The sequence below is a fragment of the Lissotriton vulgaris genome, chromosome 7, assembly GCF_964263255.1.
Source record: "Lissotriton vulgaris chromosome 7, aLisVul1.2, whole genome shotgun sequence".
NCBI lineage: Eukaryota > Metazoa > Chordata > Amphibia > Caudata > Salamandridae > Lissotriton > Lissotriton vulgaris.
In genome coordinates, this window is record NC_141695.1 from 934,977,930 (window position 1) to 935,002,035 (window position 24,106).

Below are 24,106 nucleotides of genomic sequence, written 5' to 3' on the forward strand. Positions count from 1 at the left end.
CGGGCGTTAGTACCAGTCTGGGAGAGTGTAAGTGTCGCTAGAGTAAGGATAAATTTTCTCAAACTTAAACTTGTCGAGATCTTTTTTGAATTTATCCATCTTAACCGAAAGTGTGTGCTCTCTAAAATCTCTGTTGTTTTTGTTCGTGTCATCTAGGTTCTTGCTGAAGACCTTAGGAGCTATTGTGGTTTTGATTTTAGACTGGGCGTACCATGATACCGTATTATGGATCCTCTGCCATTTGAATCCTTGGCCGCTATGTAGCACTCCATGATAACATAGCTTTATCTCTGACGAATTAGAAACACTGTCGCCCTGACTCTACGCAATAAATGAAACTCCCCGTGAATTTAGAGTCTTGTGCGTGTACATTTTGCTCGTCAGCGCTTTAAATCTAACAGCGTTTAAATATAACGCCGCTTACATTTTATTTCCGAAGGTCTGTGCATAATCGGGACCTGTTTGCCCTCGTCGCCTTGACTACATGACAACAGACCAGGCATCAGCCCTTCACCCGGTATCCAATAGAAGTGCAGCTTTGCACGTACAATCTCCAATCACGGGACGCTATTGAGCGTCCCACGTGACCGCGCGTCCAATAGCAGCGCGGTTCTCTAACAACCCTCGACCTACTTGCAGCTGTTTACCGCGCGGCGTCCAATAGCAGCGCGGTTATCATACAACCCTCCGCCTGCCTTCAGCTGTATACCTTGACTACGCCAGAACTTTGTCCGGTCCGACAGCGAGTGGGCGTATAGCACTACACGCGTCTATACCAATCGAGAGGCGCCATAGAACGCCCCACGTGACCACGTATCCTATGGGTGAGAGCTTTATCTACGGTCCTGCGCCAGCTGTCGGTACCTCCCCAGACGGCCAGGACGCCGGCCAGGAGTACCGACGGTTAGGTAAGAGGAGCCCACGCACCCTGCTGCTTTTCCGCGCATTTTTCACCATGGGTATATACTCAGACGGAGCCTTTCCCCAGAGAATGACATGATCTCTGTTGGTTAATAGGACCATGGAGTATCGGCTAATGTTTGTGAGAAGAGCCCTGTTCTGTCATGTGCATTTTATGTTTTAACATGTGTCCTGCATGTCTTCTAGAGCGGTGCTTCATTTTCCCCTGAGCCTCTGCCAGGTGGGGTGAGGCCAGCCTGCCTTACAGATTTAGGTAAGAGCTCAATAACATTTGGCACTTGAAATTTCGTTCCAAATGTACTATAACTGTTCTTGCACCTAAAAAGTGCTCTTTCTAATCAACTCTTCGTGTGTGATTTCTAGTTTAAACCATAATTGATGGTTTTACTGTTTGGCCCATTTGTTATTGATAACTATACCTCCCCCCTTTTCTCTCTACAGTGATTTGCACAGACTGTAAGGGCACCCGGATATTCAGGTGACCGTGTGCACTTGTTTTTTGTTTCTCCGGTGTCACCTTCCATTTGGTTTACTTTCTCACCTGGTGCAGTAGTATTTGTTGTAATTCTGGTCCTGATGAAGGCAAGGACGTAACAGTCCTTAAATTGCTGAAACTAGTCAACCATATTTACCTTAGGCTGTCTACATAAACAGACAGCTTGCGGTTGCACTGTTTTTAACATTGGTATGTTAAGCACACCTGGAATAAATTTTTGTCTAGTGCTTTTTCAAAACCAATTTTAAACACACGTTTTCTTGGTTCCTTTTCTTTCACACTTTCTACACTGCACACCCCAGTCCCACTTTTTCTGCCACTCACCTACATCGAGTGGAACACCACACTGTCGTCTCTGATACTCGCTGAGGATACCCCCTACCACCGGGTTGACCTCCGAGTAGAGCACACGTAACCTCTGACGGGTGGTACGGATAAAATCCCAAATGATGAAGGGCGGATCCGAATGGTGACTGATGGGTATTTTTCCTCATCCTCTGAGAGCTTTCTGTGACATAACCAGTGAGAAATTGTGGGTTCTCGGTTGGTCTTCTTTACTCATGGGCACATTGATCTGAGACCCTCTGGTACCTCTGTTGTTTATCAGTTCTTGTGGGGATAGTACCCAGAGCCTGGTCTTTAAACTTCCCCTAGGTCCTCCCCCACCGTATTGTTTTGTTGTTCTCTAAAAGGGCCCTTGGGCCTTGGTATTGTTGAGGCAACTGTTTTCATAGCTGAATTAGGGGAATACTGTTGACAAAATGAGGCATTAACGAACAAAGAATTGTATATGATCATATGCATTGGGGATGAACCACTCTGTCTGCAAAGTTGTGGACATGATATCACATGGGACACGTGTAGGAAGGTGCAACTGAGTGAGTGCTATTGCAAAAGAGCCTGTGGCATGACAGGCTTTCTTGTCATTGTCTGTCTGTAAATAAAATATGATGCATACTGTTGTACTCCCCTCTTCTTCCACAACTCTTTTTCTTCAGGTGGGGTACTCTCCTGTATCTCTCTGAGGTGCAGTTGTGCAATCAGGACATATTGCTGTGTATTATCAATAGTGTATGGAAGTGATGGATCAACTGTATTTTGTGTATCTCCCTGCACTGCTGACGGTGCATTGTGGGCAATCAGAATGGGAGCACAGTCATGTTGTGCTGGGGATAGAGATTGTTCAGGTCGGGCCCTCTGGCTGCCTCTTTTGCAGCCCAGTCTGTCATGGCATTTCCTCTGGAAACAAAATCTTGGCCATTTGTGTGTGCAGCACATTTCACTACAGCTAATTCTGTGGGCAATGTTAATGAGTCCATTAGTTCTTCAAGTAACTGTTTGTGCATCACAGGCGTGCCATCTGTTTTGAGAAACCCCCGCTTTTTCCATCTCAAGATGCTAGAATGTGTTGTTGTGGTGACATAAGCAGAATCGGAATATACAGTAATTCTTTCATCAGCTCCATGTTTGAGTGCTACAATCAGTGCCACTAACTCTGCTGCTTGTGCTGAGTAATGTGATGGCAATGCTATCTGTTGTACAATGTCTAGAGAGTCTGAGGAGTTATTCTGTTGTGCTCTGACTACTGCAGCTACTGTGTATCTTATCCCTGTCTCTTGATCAATGGTAGAAGAACCATCAACAAAGTAGACTGTACTTTCTGGTAATGTGTCCTCTTTTGCTGTTCCTGACTCATCAGGGCAGTATGTGGCACAATCTTGAGTCATCATCAGTGGTGGGAACGGGATGGGCAAAGAACGTGGCTGAATTCACAGTGTGACATTCAACAACCTTCAAGAATGGCAATGACCGTATGACTTCGTATCCTGACATTCTTTGTGTGGTAAGGGTCGTTTTAGCTTTTTGTATTGCAAAGACCGCATGCTCAGTATACAGTGTCAGAGGGGAACCCATAACTATGGGGGTGCTTTTTTCGACAGCAAATGCTGCGGTCGATAAAGCCTGTTCACAGGGATAATGGCCCCTCATCACTGAGTCTAACATGCCACTGAAGTATTGTGACGGGGCACGGGAGCCGGAACCTCAGACTACTGCAGAATGGTGGACAGCCACACCTCTTTTACCCTGCCCCTTGTCCCCACGGAATACCGCGGCCTCATGGAGTGAAGAGGATGACTCAGGCTGGATTCCGATTAATGCTTCGGAAGGCCCCTTTAAAACTTTTGAGCCAGGTAACGAGACTCCACCCCCTATGGGCGTAGCGGGGTCAAAAGACGGGGAAGCAGAAACCTCGTCGGACGGCGTTTCCCGAGGAGCGGAAGCCCACGTGGAGGACGACAGGAGATCCCAAGACGCGGAGCCAACGGAGAACGACAAGCCAGGAGGCCAACGGTTTCACGCTTCGCCCCGCCACGTTCCCACGGGAGGAGCGTGGCTTCAAGAGGTACGGGGTCGGGTAGCGGGTTGGGTCGGGCGTAAGACACAATAGTGAACGTTTCTGTAACGAAGCCCTCTATCCTCTGCCTCTGCAACTCCCCTACCTTTGCACAAGCACTTCTTTCTTTCCTCCGCAGTTAGGGGTAACGAAGTATTGCACGGATACACGACGGTTACTCCCTCACTCCCTGACCCTTGAGAACGTGTTATATTATTATTTGGTCCTGATCCTTGTTTCCTTTCCTTTACCGGTACCGGAGCAGAACCAACCGACGAATCCTCGGTGAGGAACGCGACCACCTGACGCCCCGAAGACGACGAGTTTAAAACCGGAGGATTCCTTTCCTTGTTTCTATCCTAAAGACTGAGTTTAATGAAAAAGACTTACGTTCCAATAAAGCCTTCGTTGAAACCGTTATTGAAGGCGCCTGTGTTTCTCTTTTCCTCACTCCCATCCGTAGAACCGATAACCCAGAGTGCAAACCCCAACGTCCCAGCACCCTCGGGACAACTGGTGTCAGAAGTGGGATCATCATCCGTCTGTAAGGAAAAGATGGAGGCCCTAATCGACCATATAATTAAAGGACAGGAGAAATTGGAAAAAGCGATGGAAAACCAAATGTCGTCCGCTCAGGCAGACCGGGACATGTTCACTTCCACAATAACAGCTCAGCTGGAAAGCATGAAGAGTGTAACACCGGCTCCACAGGTCGTCCAAGGGGAGGTTAGAGTACATACCCCTCATCCCCCAGGAGTGGCTCTTCAGAAATATGTTTCAGGTGAAGATCCGGACGCCTTCCTGATGAATTTTGAAAGGGCGGCACGTGCGCTGAGTTGGCCGGAAGAGAAATGGCCGTTTTTTCTAGCGCCTCTTCTCACAGGTGAAGCACAGTCTGCCTATCAAGCAGCTAATCCCCTCGGTACAACCCCGTACGCCACCATCAAAATGGTGATCCTGGACCATTTAGGTTTGGATCAGGAGGCTTATCGGGTGCGATTCAGGAAAGAAAGAGGCATACCAGGGGAAAATCCAAAGACTCTTTTTTTTAGGTTAAAGATGTCAGCAGACAAATGGTTACGTCCAGACCTCTGTAGTAAAGAGGACATTCTAAAGAAAATCTACTTGGAGCAGTTCATGGAAGCCCTGCCTTATGCTACCCAGCGCTGGTTGCGCCAACATGTGGGACTTACTGTAGAACACGCAATTGAAATGGCTTCCCAATATGCTAGAGCTCAACCAAAAACCCTCACTTGGGAGCCGGAGAAAACTCAGAAAGTGATGCCGCCACCCAAATTGGAAAAAAAGCCTAAGGGCGGGGTTGAACTACCCCAACTTCTACGACCCACAAGTATGATCCTTCCACCAAACAAAGGTCCTCAGTGCTTCGAATGCGGAGAGTGGGGCCATATTGCAAGAATGTGTCCCAAACGTAAGCCACCCGAGGAACCGATGGAAGTCGGCTATCTCCCGAGAACAGTGATGTACTCCGCCGAAATGGGCAGCACCTTCTACGTGAGTATGAGGATGAATGGTTACTCTGTAAAGGCATTGTTAGATTCAGGGTGTAGGCAGTCAGTGATTCAAACCCGATTTGTTAAACCAGAACAGATGAATCGAAAGGGGCCTGTTTATATAAGGTGTGTCCACGGTGATGTAAAACCATACCCAGTAGCCTCTATTACGATAGCCCTGCCAAATAGGGAACCATGTACAGTCTGGGTAGGGGTGGTGGACTCGCTTCCTGAAGACATGATCTTAGGAACAGACAACCCTGAGTTCTTGTCCCTTTTCAAAGAGACCCTTTCCCAAACAAAACAGAATAGCTGCCTTCCTACATACCTGTCTCCTGACCCTTGGGTTATTGATAGAAACTTTCGTTTTGCTCAGAGTGCCGATAGAACCCTAGTCAATGCCTGGGAAACCGCCCATGCTGCAGGAAATCTAGCCCCTTCCTCTTATCCACGTTTTGTAATAAAAAACGAACTCCTGTATAGACAAAACAAAGCAGAAGGTGAATTACAACTGCTAGTACCCCAATCCTTCAGAGATCAGGTTCTTTTCTTTGCACATGCCCATTTAACAGCTGGTCACGCAGGGAAAGAAAAAACCACTGACAGCATAACCAGACATTTTTTTTGGCCTGGGATATATAAAGATGTACAGGAATATTGTGCAAAATGTGAAGTGTCATCGACAAAATACGCGTCGTCCACCCATGGCTCCCCTACAAAAGATGCCCATTATAGGAGTACCATTTGAGAGGGTCGGCATGGACATCATAGGCCCCTTGCCAAAGTCGAGCCGAGGGAACCTATATGCCCTAGTCATAGTTGACTACGCCACACGGTTTGTTGAAGCCTTCCCATTACGAACCACCACAACAGCAGCCATCGCTGAAAAGTTTGTAGACTTGTTTTCCAGAGTAGGGTTTCCTAAGGAAGTTTTGACTGATCAGGGAACTCCCTTTACTTCCAAGCTAATGAAAGAGGTCTGTGCTTCCCTTGACATAAAACATCTAAAGACCTCGGTGTACCATCCATAGACCGATGGTCTGGTGGAACGGTATAATCAGACCCTTAAGTCAACCCTGAAGAAGATGTTGTCAGCCGAAGGACCCTCCTGGGACAGGCTTTTACCCATAGCCCTTTATGTTATAAGGGCCCAGAAACAAAGCAGCCTGGGATGTTCATCCTTTGAACTTCTATATGGAAGGATGCCACGTTCCTTGTTGGAAATAACTAAGGATATGTGGGAGAGTGAGGAGGTGGAAGAACAAAAGTCCATGTTAGAGTACACCAGTAACTTAAGATCCAGGCTGGGAAAGCTACAAGAGCTAGCCTATACTAATCTGGAAGCACAGCAGAACCGATACAAACAAATCTATGATAAAGGAAAGAAGTTGAGAACCTTAACGAAAGGAAGCTGGGCCCTTGTACTCTTACCTTCTAGCCTGAGTAAACAGAAACACGAGTGGCAAGGTCCCTATAAGATTGTGGAAACCATTGGGCTTACTACATACAGGTTACAGATGTCCCCATCCAAGACACAAACCTATCACATTAACATGCTCAATGAATGGCTAGGACCCGTGCCACGAGACGGTCAGTTAGTTGCACAAATGGAGGTGACAAAGACGTCAACCCTAGACCAGTTAGTGGTAAACTCAGAACTGAGCTGTCAAGAAAAGGAAGAGTTGACAGAAACACTGAAACCCTTTTCTGACGTCTTTTCAGACTTACCTGGAAGAACCCATCTTGCTGAACATAGAATAGAAACCTTGCCGGGTAAAGTGGTAAAGCAAAGACCCTACAGGATCCCAGCTGCCCGAAAAGATGCAGTTCGCAAAGAAGTCCAAGACATGTTAAGACTCGGTGTTATACGGCCATCCCAGAGTCATTGGTCCTCACCCATAGTGATGATCCCCAAACCGGATGGGTCCAAACGTTTTTGTATGGACTTCCGAGCTCTAAATGCAGTATCACATTTCGATACCTATCCCATTCCTAGGGTTGATGACCTGATAGAAAAGATAGGGGACGCCCGTTATATAACCACCATCGATCTCACAAAGGGGTATTGGCAAGTGCCCCTTAGGGAGGAAGATCGGAAGAAAACGGCCTTTGTAACAGACGATGGGGCTTACGAATTTACTGTGTTGCCATTTGGGTTACATGGGGCCCCAGCAACCTTTCAACGGTTAATGAACCGAGTGCTACAGCCCTATGCCTCTTTCAGCTCAGCCTACTTAGATGATATAGTCATTTACAGCCGAGACTGGAAGGAACATCTGGTACATTTGACAACCATCCTTTCTGCTTTGAAGGAAGCGGGACTACACATTAATGCAAAAAAATCAAGAGCGGCCTTTCACTCTGTAAACTACCTAGGGTATGTCTTGGGGGAAGGTTCTATAGCTCCCCAAAGTGAGAAAGTGAAAGCAATAGCGGCTGTACCTTTTCCATCTAACAAACGAGACCTACGAGCTTTTCTGGGGCTGGTGGGATACTACCGCAGGTTCATTCCTCATTTTGCAGAGATAGCAGCCCCCTTGACCGATCTCCTTCGCAAAGACACTAGGCCTAGCGTCTTTAGACATCCCTCAGCGGAATCGGTGACAGCTTTTCAGTACTTAAAAACCACCATGACCACAGCACCCGTATTGACCTCTCCTGACCATGATAGACCCTATATTCTAGCTACAGATGCTTCCAATGTGGGTATCGGGGCTGTCCTGTCCCAAGTCAGTGCAGATGGTATAGAGCATCCTGTGTTGTATGTGAGTAGGAAACTGTTTCCGAGGGAATGCAGATATTCCACTATCGAAAGGGAGGCCTTGGCTATAAAGTGGGCTGTAGAAAAGCTTAGATATTATCTCGAGGGAAAACCATTCATCCTTCATACAGACCATGCGCCCCTGAGATGGATACATCAAAACAGTAGTCAAAATCCTAGAGTGCTGAGGTGGTTCCTGTCTCTTCAGCCGTATGCCTTTACCGTTCAACACCGTAAAGGAAAAGACAATGGTAACGCGGACTTCCTTTCAAGGGTGTTTCCTCTCCCCGAACGGGAGAAGCCAGGGGGGGAGGAATGTGACGGGGCACGGGAGCCGGAACCTCAGACTACTGCAGAATGGTGGACAGCCACACCTCTTTTACCCTGCCCCTTGTCCCCACAGAATACCGCGGCCTCATGGAGTGAAGAGGATGACTCAGGCTGGATTCCGATTAATGCTTCGGAAGGCCCCTTTAAAACTTTTGAGCCAGGTAACGAGACTCCACCCCCTATGGGCGTAGCGGGGTCAAAAGACGGAGAAGCAGAAACCTCGTCGGACGGCATTTCCCGAGGAGCGGAAGCCCACGTGGAGGACGACAGGAGATCCCAAGACGCGGAGCCAACGGAGAACGACAAGCCAGGAGGCCAACGGTTTCACGCTTCGCACCGCCACGTTCCCACGGGAGGAGCGTGGCTTCAAGAGGTACGGGGTCGGGTAGCGGGTTGGGTCGGGCGTAAGAAACAATAGTGAACGTTTCTGTAACAAAGCCCTCTATCCTCTGCCTCTGCAACTCCCCTACCTTTGCACGAGCACTTCTTTCTTTCCTCCGCAGTTAGGGGTAACGAAGTATTGCACGGATACACAACGGTTACTCCCTCACTCCCTGACCCTTGAGAACGTGTTATATTATTATTTGGTCCTGATCCTTGTTTCCTTTCCTTTACCGGTACCGGAGCGGAACCAACCGACGAATCCTCGGTGAGGAACGCGACCACCTGACGCCCCGAAGACGACGAGTTTAAAACCGGAGGATTCCTTTCCTTGTTTCTATCCTAAAGACTGAGTTTAATGAAAAAGACTTACGTTCCAATAAAGCCTTCGTTGAAACCGTTATTGAAGGCGCCTGTGTTCCTCTTTTCCTCACTCCCATCCGTAGAACCGATAACCCAGAGTGCAAACCCCAACGTCCCAGCACCCTCGGGACAAGTATGCAATTGGTTTGTGGCCCATGGGGTATTTTAGGGTGAGGACTGATGTCATGACCTGTCCATTGCAGTGAGTGAACAGATAGAATTCCTTTGTGTAGTCAGGAGAGCCTAACACTGGGGCATTTGTAATCTCATCTTTCAATTTTACAAAGGTTGATGTCATTTCAGGTGTCCAGTCAATCTTGTTATGCCTGTCTTTAGCCATTTAGACAGCTTTCAGGGGTGGTGCGGTGACAGTAGAATAATCAAAGACCCACTGTCTGATGTTCTGGAGTGTTCCTTATTACTCTTCCTGGGGTAACTCTTCTCCCTGATGATGAAATCATTTGATCTAGGTACTGCACATCTTCCTGGCAGTATTGCATTTTTTTCCCTCTACTTTGTATCCTCTCTGTGCTAGTGTTGTAAGCAGAGCAAGTGTATCGTGTCGGCACTCTTGCTCTGTGGTGCTACAGAGAAGTATGTCATCAACATATTGTAGCAGAGTGCTGTCACATTGGAAATTTGACAAATCATCTTTGACAACTCTGTTGAACACTCTGCGGGACTCACAGTAGTCTTGATGTAACCGTTATATGTGAACTGCCTATTTCTGAATGAAAATGCAAATAAAAACTGGCTGTTAGGATGCAGTGGGACACTGAAGAGGGCATTCTTCAGGCCTGTGATCAAAAAATACTGCACATCTTGAGGAATCTTTGTTTGACAGCCATCATTGTGGTCGGTGGTTTATCAGGAATGGAGAAAGTTATTGTGTCGTTCTCATGAAAATATATTCTCATATTTAATTTGGCCATGAGATCATGTCCCAAGAGATTTACTGGGGACTGTGTTGTGTAAAGTAGACGCTCCTGAATGCATTTACCTCCTTATTCTATAGGTACTGGCTCGGTGAAAGGGACCCTTGTTATTGCCCCAGAGAAATCCAGTGTGTTTGCACTTTCATTGGAGATGGGCAGTGCTCCCTCCCTGATACAGGAAAATGTAGCAACTGTGTCAATCAAGAAATTATACGTGTTGTTGTTAATCATGACATGCACAACTGGGTCCTCTCTAATTTTTGTGAGACATGACAACACGGCACACACTAGAGTTATATGTGGGTTGTCCTAACCTGAATATCCTCCTGTCTGGTACTGCTGGATAGTGCCCTGTGAAACCGAATTGATGGGGGGCAGTACTGTAGCTCCCTGTGTTACAAGGGCTTGTGTCTGGGGCATCATTTGGTACACAGGCACGTGTTGCTGAGGTAGCTGTTGTTGTATGTGTTGTGCTGTTACCTGTGCGTTACCTCCTAGTACATTCAAGGCACTTTGTGGAAAACTAGTGACAGCAGCCATTTGACTCACTGGTTTGGCTACAATAACTGCGTCAAGAGCCTCTCTTTCCTTTAATTTTTGCTGTGCGTATTTAGCACCTGTGTTTTCAATTGCTAATTGCCTTGTTTGTGATGTCTGGGACATCGGAAAACTTCTGGTGCAGTTCATTCCATAGCTCTCATCTTATTTTATTTGAAAGGATCACCATCTAATTTTGTATTATTGGTGGAAAGTCTTGTGTCGATGCGTATAAACATATCCTCTGCATCCTCTCCAATCAGGGAGGTCATCAGACTTTTCACATCCCTAATAGCCAATGACACACCTGCAGTGTGTTTTTCAAAAGCTTCTATCCACTTCCCCACACCCTCTGTGAGGGGTGGGAGTTAATTTTTCAAATTTTCTTTGTCCATTAGGGACCAAGAGACAAAGATGGGGGAGCTATTGACACTTTTGAACAGCAGGGGCAGCTGGGGTGTTACCCCTGTAAGTCTTGTGTGACCGTAACTGCGTGCGTATTTCTGTCAGACCCTTAGGCCTTGGCGCATGTACTCATAGTCCCAATCCTTGTCTCCTGCCCTCTGCAAGATACACTCTTCAGCAGTGTCCATGTCCTCTTGTTTAAAAGATCCTTCTCGGGGCCACACCTTCATTTGAGGTGCATTAACTTCTGTCCAGCTTGCCAAGTTACCTGAGAATGGATCGACATAACAGTCAGACCCTTCTCCAAGTACTACTATCTCACTTGGCATTAGACCATTGGTCAGTGGCAGTCTTGGCCTGGTAAGGGTCATGCAGTGCAGTGCTATAGATCTGGTGGTGCGCAGATGTGCTGTACCTGATGCATCATATTCCTGTGAGATGTCCTCAGGTCGCCCATCGTTACCGAACACTGCAATATTTTCTATCTCTGTTCTTTCCTGTCTTCTCCTATTTTCTGCCCGTTCGAGCATGTTTGACAGATCAAAATTATCTTGGTCTAGCTGTGGCGTTCCTGGCCTACGTGGTGTAACTACTGGAGGTGATGTCTGGGTGTTGTAATTAATGACTGATGATGGAGCTTGGGGTACACTTAAGTTGGCTGTAAGAGAAGCTGCTGTGTTGTTCTGTGGTGTGGCTACACTTTGGGCTTCCTGATTTAAGTCTATCCATGGCCCTTGCTGTGGCATGATAGTTGGGATCCCACCACTGTGTGACCCTGCTACGTTTGCAGCACCTGCTAATTCATTGAATGCTGGTTGTTGCTTCTTACTAAATTGGCCCAAGCCATTCATCAGTTCAGTCATTCTATCCTCTACAACGCCTATGTGTAATGACAGTAGCTGGAGTGTTGCTGTATTGCCAGTGGGGCTTCTTGAGTACTGTTCATGTTACATGTCCCCTGCTTCTCTACCTGTTCTTCGGCATAGGTCGCGTTCTGTCCTCCACCTGCCACTATCTCCCTCAGTTACTACCTCAGAGGGATACTGTTCTCTGTCTCTTTTTTCTTCATTGAACTGTAGCAGGTATTCTTCCTGTCGCTTGGGACCAGTGTTAAAGGTGTGCCACCCATTATAGTGTGTCTGTGTATTGCAATGCTGCTGGCTAGGGGATCGGAATGGGCCATAATGTCTAGTTCTTGTGGTATTGTGATCCCTAGTGATGGATGCGGGGGCTGGGCGGTTAAGTCTGGGGAGTGGCATGTGGGAGCTGTGCTGTGAACCGCCAGAGGCCCCATCGCTCTCTTGGTCCTGTTCCCGCTGGGGGGGTTGCAGAGTTGGAAGCATGTGTCATTTTTATTGTAAATAGCGTGTCAATTTGACCTGGCATTCCTGATGCTGAACCCTGCAGTACTGAGTTTTGGGAGCTCAGAGATAGCTGGCCCTGTGTACTCTCTGGTCTACTGTCTTGTGAATCATCTGTGACGTCTGGGACTGAGACATCGTCATGGCCTATGGCTAACTGGTCATTTGATAGGAGTTCTAGGTCAGTCTTGATAACTTGTCCTGGATACATGCCATCTGCGTCATAGGCAGGTGAATTTGCTGTGGGTGTTAGCATTATTCTTCTGCGTTGTGTATAGAAAGGAGTAAGGGTGTAACTCCACTAGGTGTTATTGTCAGTCTCACCTGCTGCAAGTTTGTTGTGTTAATTCCCAGGGCTGATATTAGTGTCCAGATGACTGTATGCGTTAGGGGCGAGTCCTGAACAGATGATGGTGTTGTATCCTTAGAAAGAAAGAAAAATGAGGTTTTGAGCGCACTGCTTATTTTATTGACGTGTTGTATTCTGCCTTATGGTTTGTACCTTTTATCAGTTTTAGCGTGCAGTCAGGGCGGCGTCTCTCGCCTTCGGACACCCACTGTATAAACCAAAAAGTTGTGCTTCCCACTGAAAAAGTGGAAGCATCCCCTAGCGCACAGCTGTTAAATCCAAAGTTCCTCAAAAGTTCAAAACAAATTTTTGACTGTTTGTATGTTTCTTTATTTTTCAAAGAATATCATATTTGATTAAATTCATCAACTTTTTCTTATGGATGCATTTTTTACTTAAGTCCAATGCATTTCGGTCATTTAGACCTTCATCTGGGACCACATGAGCTGAAACAAGGTATAACAGAAAAAACGTGTCACAACAATCATTCTACATAAAAATCATACTACATAGAAAGATAACTTAATACATACTCAATAATCATAGTGACTAATTGTGAAATACACCCCAGTGCGTGAACCAGCTTCTGTGTAATGGTAACAATTTATCGCAAAAAACGCCCATGTGGGCACTCACATTTCTAGTATTAGCCAGCGTCTCGTATCTTATGCTCGTGGTCGCATGGATAAAACTGTCAAGAAGAATATATGAATAACTTCAACATAAAGTCCACGTTCGTGATTCTAAATGCTCAAAAACTAAATAAATTCCCACTCGACGAGTGATTAACAAGTTATTCACTTACTTACTCGACGCAAAAAACAGCGTCTTCTCTCTCCTAGTCTCGAATAACCAGCTCGGTCAATCTCCCGGCATCCATTAGACGCCGGACCTATCCGTATCCATATAGCTCTCACTGCGCTAATAGTAGTTCACACAGTTACTGTGATTGGGCGATTCCCGGTCATGTGATCGGGATAACGTCCAATCCCAATCTATTACTAGTTCAAAGGCGAGTTAATAAAACATTTCAAAGCGTCAATATCAACTTAGACAGTATCTGATTTCATTAGAATGAGAACGCTTTGATAATGCATAAACTATGTTAAATAAAATGGTGGAGATAACAATAACATAAATCATCTTAAATGTTAAGCAAAAATCAGAAAACAAAAATCAGAAATGGATGGAAACATGATTACACACCCTATGAAGGGTCACAATATAAAATTACAGGTCAACGCTACTTGTGACACGAGCAATGCTATCTACATGCTTAAATGTCCATGCGGAAAGGCATATGTGGGAAAAACAACCAGAAAAATCAAAACACGACTAAATGAACACAAATCAAATATAAGAACGGCTTATGCCAAGTCTACAATAGCAGTACATTTCAATGAAGCTAAACATAATATTTCCCAACTTCAATTTACGATCTTGGAAGTAATTGAAAAAAGAGAAGGTCGTGATAACAACAGATTTCTCCTACAAAGGGAGAATAGCTGGATGTACCTGTTGAATACCCATAAGCCCTGTGGACTCAATGATCGGATAGAATTTATGTGCTATTTATGAACTGGATAATATGTTGAATTAAGCACATTTTTTGTGCTTTGCCTTACCTACACTGGAGGATGCAAAAGCCATCCATTTCTGATTTTTGTTTTCTGATTTTTGCTTAACATTTAAGATGATTTATGTTATTGTTATCTCCACCATTTTATTTAACATAGTTTATGCATTATCAAAGCGTTCTCATTCTAATGAAATCAGATACTGTCTAAGTTGATATTGACGCTTTGAAATGTTTTATTAACTCGCCTTTGAACTAGTAATAGATTGGGATTGGACGTTATCCCGATCACATGACCGGGAATCGCCCAATCACAGTAACTGTGTGAACTACTATTAGCGCAGTGAGAGCTATATGGATACGGATAGGTCCGGCGTCTAATGGATGCCGGGAGATTGACCGAGCTGGTTATTCGAGACTAGGAGAGAGAAGACGCTGTTTTTTGCGTCGAGTAAGTAAGTGAATAACTTGTTAATCACTCGTCGAGTGGGAATTTATTTAGTTTTTGAGCATTTAGAATCACGAACGTGGACTTTATGTTGAAGTTATTCATATATTCTTCTTGACAGTTTTATCCATGCGACCACGAGCATAAGATACGAGACGCTGGCTAATACTAGAAATGTGAGTGCCCACATGGGCGTTTTTTGCGATAAATTGTCACCATTACACAGAAGCTGGTTCACGCACTGGGGTGTATTTCACAATTAGTCACTATGATTATTGAGTATGTATTAAGTTATCTTTCTATGTAGTATGATTTTTATGTAGAATGATTGTTGTGACACGTTTTTTCTGTTATACCTTGTTTCAGCTCATGTGGTCCCAGATGAAGGTCTAAATGACCGAAATGCATTGGACTTAAGTAAAAAATGCATCCATAAGAAAAAGTTGATGAATTTAATCAAATATGATATTCTTTGAAAAATAAAGAAACATACAAACAGTCAAAAATTTGTTTTGAACTTTTGAGGAACTTTGGATTTAACAGCTGTGCGCTAGGGGATGCTTCCACTTTTTCAGTGGGAAGCACAACTTTTTGGTATCCTTAGAAAGGGCAGTAACACAGCCGTTTTCTAAGTGTACCGTGATCTGTAGTCCTGGGTATTGTGTGGGCTGTCTGCTCATATCATAGAGCTACCTTTGAGGTGGGCAATTGGTGACCGCGAATTTTGACAATCTTATTCTCCTTTTACCTAGCTGTTTTGTAAATATGCTTATGTGTTTTGTAACCATGTATTCTATTTATTTGTGTGAAAAACGCTGTTTAAAAGAAAAACATTTTCTGCAGACCTAAGTGACACCTAGTAATTTTGAATGGCCCAGTGAATGTTCTCTGGCTTTTTCCTAGCGAGGTCTGGAGTGCTAATAAGAGGGGGACGGGGGAGCAATCCTGAATGACAAATATGCACACAGGAAAGTAGCAGCATTAAAATAGTATGTCTGTGACAATTGTGCGCTCAAGATGCTTTAGCTTACAGAATCTCTTCAGTTAATCAGTGGCGGATCAATACACATGGGGATACATAAATGCATTTACAATCTTCCTAGTTATTAAATCTCACTAATAAACCAGTCTTCTGCATTTGGCAATGGCCTTCAATAATGTTCACAAAATATTTTTCAACTGCATCCTACAAGCGGGCCCTTACCCTCAAGTGATAGTATTGGTATGGGGCCAGTCATAAAAATATTCTTCTATAATCAAAGATTCCACAAAAAACAAACAAAGTGCATCTAAATATAGGTCACACTAGAGTCAGCCTCTGTACCAGCCAGTGACTTCTAATACAATAACCATAAGAAAACAATAATCACAAAAAAGCTACACTTTTAGACCTAATAAAAAACCTCTATATATCTATAACACTAGGTACTAGGAAATAATATACAGTCCAGACAATGCCTAATAATTAGCGAACATTTGTACAGGTTTCAAAACAGAAAAGCGAAGGCAAATGTTTTGAATGTTTGAACTTTTTACCTAAAAAATGTGCACTTTGGCCACTAGAGGGCGTTAAACTGCTTTCTATGAAAATGGTGTACAGAAAGAGAACCAGAAAATGCAAAAAATACTTTTAACTGGCGAAAATATAATGCTTTCAACAAAGATACATAATCTTCCCGGGAATCACTTAATTGTTTACATAAGCGACATCTAAAATACCATTAGCTAAGCAGATTTCAGATTTAGCTTCTTCTCCATTGACTATTAAAATGGAGGGTATCCTTCTCTGTTTACTACACAGAGGATCACTTAAAAAAGCAAAAAATAAGCATTTGAAAGGCGCTAAACCCACCTTCCCTGACAATCTATTAGATAGGTCAGAGGCCCTCCCTTGTTTCAGAGAGGCACAGTAATAGCATATAGATAAGCACTTGAAAGGTGTAAAACCCACCTTCCCTTCCCTGACAATCTATTAGATTGGTCAGAGGCCCTCCCTTGTTTCAGGGAGACACAGCAATAAATGAGCATTGAAAGACGCCATACGCAGTCTGAGCCATAAGAGGAACACAGCGCACAGGTAAGTTTATAACTGGACTGCCTGGTGCGATTGTCTTCTCTTGGGTTACGGTGGAGAGGTGTCTTTCCTACTTTGTTTTTACAAAAGGCATAGTAATAACATGTATCTATTCCTAGAAAGATAAACGCGTAAATCACATTAATGTCCTAACTTCACTTTCTGTCTTCAGAATTCCACTTCGCACACAACCTACTTTCCCTCAGTTTGAGAATATCTATAGCGAGACCAACAGACGGTAACAAACCGGTAACCTGGAAAGGACACAGCTGCGTCATAAACATACACACCTCTCCACCGTAACCCAAGAGAAGACTATCGCACCAGGCAGTCTAGTTATAAACTTACCCGTGCGCTGTGTTCCTCTTATGGCTCAGTCAGAAAGGGGGGCACGATCGCTTAGCAGCCTGTATTTCCTCTCGGTCCAGATACTTCCTGTCTGTTAGTGCTGCTATCCGAGTCACGGCACCAAAATGTTAGAGGGAGATTTATTACGGGGCAGAAGGCATGGGGCTGGGCACACCGGCTCAGAAAGCCTGCGCTGGGATGATCATGAGAGTGAGCTAGGGACAAAGAGGCACCTTAATTTGTTACGGAGTGTCCGGGAACGTTTGCTCTAAATATAGAGAAAACAGATATCTGAGTCGTGGAAACCAAAGCTGAAAGGTTAACAGTTTTATTAAGAAGATGCAACTTCAGGATACTTTAATACAAAGGCATAAAAATCACATTAGTTCTGTATCCAGTGCTCTGCATTCACAGGTAGTCACGTGGATTTAGATTTCCTTCACTCAACATTGCATTCACTGATTAGTTGCTTTTAAACAGAGAGAGAGTGTAAATCTTAAACACACATTTATCATTTGTGGCAAAATGCATTCAAAAAGGCAAAGTACATATTATTTGAGAATACTCACATCTGCCTATAAGTGAGAAATCCTTCAATTACAAGTTGTACCTTTCAAATGCAATAAGGAAAGGCAAGGTTAAGACAGTATATAGCAAATGCAACATTTCATTAGACAGAATATAAAATAAAGCAGCAAATTTAAAGTATATGTACAAGTACAAGGGTTCTTAAGTAACCCTTGGGAAGAACTCACTTATGAGGAGTAATTCAAAGAGGTCTTTGTGAACCTCCTTTTTATATGTTTTAAGGCGGTGAGAAGTCTATGGTAATGTCCTCTCAAGCCACCCCATGCCACGTACCCTATTTGCGTCATTTACGGCCTACTTTGTACTTTTCCCATCCATACATTCAAAATGCAGTTCTTCTCGTAACCGTGGCAGTATGCTAGACTAATGGTCATGCCTTGTTGACTGGAAGCTTGTCATAAATTCTGCTTTGGGCGGCAGAAAAAGCGTTTTACTGCACAAAGGGATTGTATTTATGTGTGTATGCACCAATCTGTACAACCTGTTGATACATCCATCATTTCAGCTTGACGTGGCTGGTGGGAAGTTCCCTTTTTCTCATGCACAGACCCAGGATGTGGCCCTCTGTATGTTGAAAGAATAGAGTGGAAGTTGAACTTTAGCACACAAGCAGGGTGGGGGCTCTAAACAGGAGGAGAAGCCTCGCAGACAGTGGAGCTGGATGAAATCTTGATCAGACCTGCTTTCTGCTTATTTTAACAGAAAATGGCAGCACTCTGGCCAATCTAACCAAGGCCTATCATTTTACACAGAAGGGCCTACATAGGGGTTCATGCTAGCTGAGTGATAAGAATGTCCCAGGGTATGTATATGGTAAAATCGTTCCCTCTCTCATGTTCCATGCCCCGGCCGACTCCGCAATCCAGAGGCTCTTGGCAGGGCTCCGTCCTCCTCTTCCTCCTCCTCCTCATAGTCCTCCTCCTCCATCCCCTCCTCAGTGACTCCTGAGTTGGGTTGATTCTGGGCCTTCTTAGCAGGTGGTTCTGGCTGTGGTGTTTTCTGGCCATTGCGTCCTTCCTTGGGATGTGGGCGTTGTTGGCTGCTGGACAGCCCTTTTGTTGATTATGTGTGTTACAATTGTTGCGCAGACTTGGCTCTGAGATTAGGCCTTCTGCTTGCTTGGGCTGCTTTTCAAGCCTGTCGTGGGGGTGTTTTTTACCCCGTGGCTCTTATGTTTTTTCCTCTGTTACGGAAGTTCTTCCAAAGAAGGTTCCCATATTTGGACTTATCCTACCCTAGGTGGGGTAGTGGTAGCTATCATATGGCTTGCGCTCTGCTGGAGGTTTCTGGTCTCCTTTGGGTGCCTGTTCTCCATGGCGTTGTATAGGTTGCTTTGCGCTTGGAGATCGTGTGCGTGGCCACTTGTAGTGGTGTGCCTGGGCATCTCCTCCTCTCCCTGCTCCTGTCTGGGATGATCCGCTGTTCTCCCTTGTCAGGCGCCTCCTACTCGGCCTTCCTGTGATCTTGGGCGGTTCTTCTTGCTTCTGGCGGCTTGACTGCCAGCGCTGTTCTGGCTGGCAGGTTGTCTCCTTCCCTTGCTTCCTTGGGTCTTCTAGGCTTCTTCTACTTCTTCCTCCCTTCCTGTCTTGGCATTGGGCGGCAGCTGTGTTGCCTTGTGGGGCAGTGGGGTGCTTCGGCCTCTCCGGCCTTACCCTTGGTTCCTCTTCAGCATTCTTCTCCTTCCTACATCCTTTGGGGTCGATGGGGGTCTGCTTGGGGGGGACTCAACTTGCCTGGCAGGGACGAGGTTTTACCTGGTCCACAGATCTGGGTAACTGTGGGGCCCTCTGTTCTGTATTGGCTGGTGGGGTCCTTTCGCAGTTCCTCCTTTCCAGGGGATATTACTAGGGTATCTATTCTATGTGAAGGAATCTGCAGCTAGTAGTCTCTATCAGATGTACGAGTTACTTACCTCCGGTAACAATGTATCTGGTAGAGTCTATTCTAGCCGCAGATTCCTTCACGGCCCGCCCTTCCTCCCCTATTCTGTGAGGACCCTTAGGTTGGTCTTCGGTACTCTCCTTCCGGTGAGGGGGCGGGGGGTGCTGGTATCTCCTGTGAGTGCCTTCTTTGTTCTTGACGGGTGGCTCTGTCTGGGGGCGGTTTATTCCTCAATTGGTTCTTTGGAAAATGGGGTCCCGGTGCCCTGCTGCTCTGGCTACTCCAGGTTTGGGGGGGGATTGCTTTCTATCCCTGTCCTCCTTCCCCCTCTTGCTTTTCTATCCTCTGCTTCAGGGTCATCTGACCAGGTCTTGCCCTTGTCCCTTGTTGCCCTTTATGTTGGGGTGGCTTGGAGGTTGTTGTCCATGTCTTTATTGGCACTGGTCCCCTTCCTTGCTCAATATGGGGATAGTGTGTTTCCTCCGTGTACCATGACTTACGCATGTTCCTTGCCTTCGGGGCACGGAGGTGGGATTCTGTCTATGTGCTGGCAGGGTGGTTGCGCAGGGCTCTGCTCTTCTTCTTCTTCCCTGCCTTATATTCTGCGGTGTGACACTACTGTGGGTGGTGTTGTTAGTCACCGTTTCTTTCCAAATGTTCTGCTTTTCTCACACTATTACCATGCTTCCACAGTTATTTATCTGTTTGTTCCGCATTGTAGTGCGGAAAAGTTCTCTGATGACAACTGACGTAGGCGTGCTGGGGCGGGTCTTATGTGACCTTGCTGACGTCACGGCGCAGACGACGCCTGGGTGGAGTTGCGTGATATCGTCCCAGCCCCGGCGCGCAGGGATGCTGTGGCAAAAAAGTTTCCGGATCCAGTCACACTCCTGGGAGTAATTCTACGTGAAGGGATCTGCGGCTAGAATCGTCTCTACTAGATACATCGTTACCGAAGGTAAGTAACTCATACATTTAATATTGGTGAAAGGCTGCCAACGTTCTGTGCACTAGCTGGACATTTTAATTTTGGAAAGTTTTCAGATGTACCCGTGAATATATAAAAACATAGTGGTGCATTACCTGGCGCTTGTATTCTCTTGTTTTCAGTTTGGAGTGTCAACAATTGATTTAATCAAGTTCTTAAAATTATCATCCTTGACTTGCATGCCACATTTTTGTAAAGGAAGCCAGGGAGCAATATAACAAGCTTGAAATGATGCACTCAAACATGGACTCTCTATTCAAGGACCTCGGACAATACTATCTCTTTGACCCGAAAAAGGTCACCATTGAAGAGTTCTTCCTTGATATACACAACTTCCGCAATATGTTTTTGGTAAGTAAGAGTGGAATGGAGTGAAATTTGTCTTACTACTTTATTTTAAACTTTTTATTTAAATTGCAGCTATTGTATTTGTATGATATGTTGATATGTCCATCCTTTCTCTTCTCCACTTCATAAATAATTGAGAAATGCAGTTCAAGTCAGGGAAGTATGGTTATCTAATGAGTAACCAAGACTGTTACTGCTTTATAATATCCAACTGAGTGCTGTTTGTTTTTCTAAGTTGAACTTTGATTGAGAACTGGGGTTCTTGTTGCTGGTCCGAATGGAGGAATCGTATTTGTTCTTGTATTGGACCAGACAAATTGCTACTCTAACTGAGAATGGAAATGCAGTGCCACACAAAGATTTAAGAGAGGTCTTGATCTGCCTGCCTTTTTATGGGTCTGAATAAGCTTTTCCACACGGAGTCCAATTAAGCCAAAGGCTCTGCTCTTGTGGTAAGCGTCCATTTATACTTTTTATGTTTCAGCTTTGTAACCATAGCACACTTGCCCTCCGTAGGAAGCTCACTTTTATGTAGTATAGCAAAACCAGGTATACTGTGTAGAATGTCCACACAACCCTAATGGGTTTACAGGGCTTAAATTAATCCCAAATGCTCTCTTTTGTGATAGTGTGGGTGAGCAGTTTAGGCTTATCAGAACGTAGTGTCAATGCATTTGTTGAATACACACAGAGTCAATACATGAGGCACTCACACAAGAAGAAACTCAAGACCAATTAAAAAAAACAAGTATTTTTATATTTAAGACGAAGAATTTCATAAATGGGTAAATATTTTTCATCATTGCAATATTAACAGGTAAGTAAAAATGTCACTTAAATGCGTTTTTACGTGTCAATGCTTTCCTATGAAGAAAATGGCATATACTGCATACAGTTATTTCCAAACTGTTATCAGGGGTTCCTTGTTGGACTTAAGGTACTATGGGGATAAGGTCCAAAGTACCACAAGCAGTTCAAGTTTTACCAGCCCCGGAGGGTCCGGGGGCAGAGCTGTTGAATGGGTTTGTAGCATTGCGCGCTACACCGCAGGCAAGGAGGGGGCACCTGGAAACAGGCTGCTGGAAGGGGACTTGGGAACAAATCCGGGAGCTCCCAATAGGGGGCTCAGTTCGTTAGGGTCCTGGTAGAAGGAGAGCACCGCTGGTTGTCGTGGACCCAGAGGATTTTGGTCTGCTGGTGCCAGTGTGTCAGACACCCCTGGCTCTCAGTTAGACCTGCAAAGGTGAACAAATCATGACAGCTGAGAGACTTGGTGCTGGCATCTGAAAGACTAACGTTTCTCCCCGGCTGCTATGTCTCTGAGACGTCGGAATACGGGTTGGACTCAAACTAGCTTTGGTTGCTGCAAGGGGGTCCAGTAACCCGGGTATTGGTGCAGGGCTGCTCTGGTTGGTTCTGTCATCTTCTCACTTGGTGGGGAGACAGATATGATCTCTTGGAGCACAGTGGCCTCTTCCTGTGCGGCTGCTGCATCAGTGGGCACGGTGAACAGCAGAACTGTGAACCGGACGTTGCGGTTGCTGCCTGAAGGTTGCAGGGAAATGACTCCTCCGCTTCAAGGGAGATGCTTACGGCTTGGCGAAATTCTCGAGGCCTTCTGAGGCTTTTGGAGGATGCACAGCTGCAGGAAGAGTCTGGGTGTCACAATTGTCGGGACAGGAGCAAGTAGGCAGGCAGCGTTTGACGTCAAAGTGCACCAGCAGTCTGCAATTCTTTCTTCTTCTGCTCTTCATCCCTCTCTTTCTTCAGTCCGATAAATCTGAGTTCCTGGTGTCAGGGGGGCAACCTAAATACTCGATTTAGGGGCTTGTTCACACCCTGTATGACCGTGTCTCTCACCTCAAGGGGTCAGAAACTCGTCCGTGGTGGCAAGCTGGAAGATACCAGTCAGCCAGCACACTAAGAGGCTGGTGGGTTTTCAAGAGGCACTTATAAAGTGCCCTCTGGGTGCATAGCTTAATTAATCCACTGCTGGCACCACTATGGCTTTATTAAGACCACGTGTGTGATACCAAACACCATAGAGTTCAGTGAAGCCATCATGTAGCTGGGGAACTCATATTGACCAAAGTCCCCAATACATATATTTATGATGGCTTCCCTGTTCACCTGTACTATTATCAATTTAACTAGACCGCACAGGGGCATGTCTGCTCAGCCAGATATGTCCTCACATGTAATATATTACACCCTGCCTTAGGACTGTATGGGTGACTTGTATATATTGCATGCAGTGTTTGTGTGCCTGGCATACAGTGTGTGTGCCATGCTGTGTCTTCAGTTTTGCCTGCACCTTTTCATGCAACCTGCAATGTTAGTCTGGATGAGTTTGGTGGTGGTCCACTATGGTGGCACAATACCTGCTGCAGCCCTAGGGGACCTTCTTTAGTACCCATGCCCTAGGTACCAGCTTACCAATTGAGGAACAATTTCACAGTCGCCATGTTTTAGGGAAAGCGCTCTAGCACGGGGGACCTAGTTTGCAGAAATCCAGTGCACTTGAGTCAAAATTTGCATCAAATACCAGGCAAGAATACGGGGATCACCATATCAAACAAGCATTTACAATGCAATGGTTTCGCCTTTGGAAAAGTTAGAGCTATTGGCATTGTAAATGACAACATTTGTATTTATGTGTTGGTTTTGAAAACGGATAAATAAATGGAATTGTCATTTACATTGCCATTAGCTTAATCTCTGCAGTCCCTAGCACTCCATAGCACTCCCTAGTCACTCTGCACTCCCTAGTCACTCTGCACTCCCTAGCCCTCCCAAGTCACTCTGCAATTCCTAGTCACTCTGCACTCCCTAGCACTCCCAGTCACTAACACCCAGGTGGCAAAGAACCACAAGGGACTCAACATCCCTAGGAAAGGAACTACCCGGCCACGCAAGAGAAAAATCACAAGAGGGAAGTGGCTGAAATCGACTAGCATCTGTGCTTTGGAGTATCTCACAGCAGGCTATAATTAGCATGTGTAACCATGCAGTGCACTAAATCTCAACCAAAAGTGGCAAAAGCCTGGAAACTGCAAGAGCCACCGCTTCCAGGAATTGGAGAATCAGAAGAAAAAAAATGGACACAA

The 24,106-nt window shown here is 45.4% G+C and overlaps 2 protein-coding genes across 2 annotated transcripts in view; both read left to right on the forward strand.

Annotated features, from left to right (window-relative positions):
- DIAPH1 (diaphanous related formin 1) overlaps positions 1 to 24,106 on the forward strand; it is a 1,314,985-nt gene that overhangs the window by 1,110,731 nt on the left and 180,148 nt on the right. Inside the window, exon 25 of the mRNA XM_086931364.1 lies at positions 20,838 to 21,002. Within this exon, the coding sequence (XP_086787490.1) occupies positions 20,838 to 21,002 (165 nt within the window). The remainder of the gene's footprint in view (positions 1 to 20,837; positions 21,003 to 24,106) is intronic.
- On the forward strand, positions 4,188 to 8,835 carry LOC147702703 (uncharacterized). Its single transcript, XM_086928399.1, has 2 exons — positions 4,188 to 5,327; positions 8,491 to 8,835. Exons 1-2 carry the CDS (start codon positions 4,188 to 4,190, stop codon positions 8,833 to 8,835), a joined length of 1,485 nt encoding a protein of 494 aa, XP_086784525.1.

Coding starts and splice junctions, on each gene's coding strand:
- LOC147702703 (XM_086928399.1), top strand. CDS start 4,188: ATGAAAAAGACTTACGTTCCAATAAAGCCTTCGTTGAAACCGTTATTG. Junction 5,328..8,490: donor AAATGGGCAGCACCTTCTAC/GTGAGTATGAGG, acceptor TTGTCCCCACAG/AATACCGCGGCCTCATGGAG.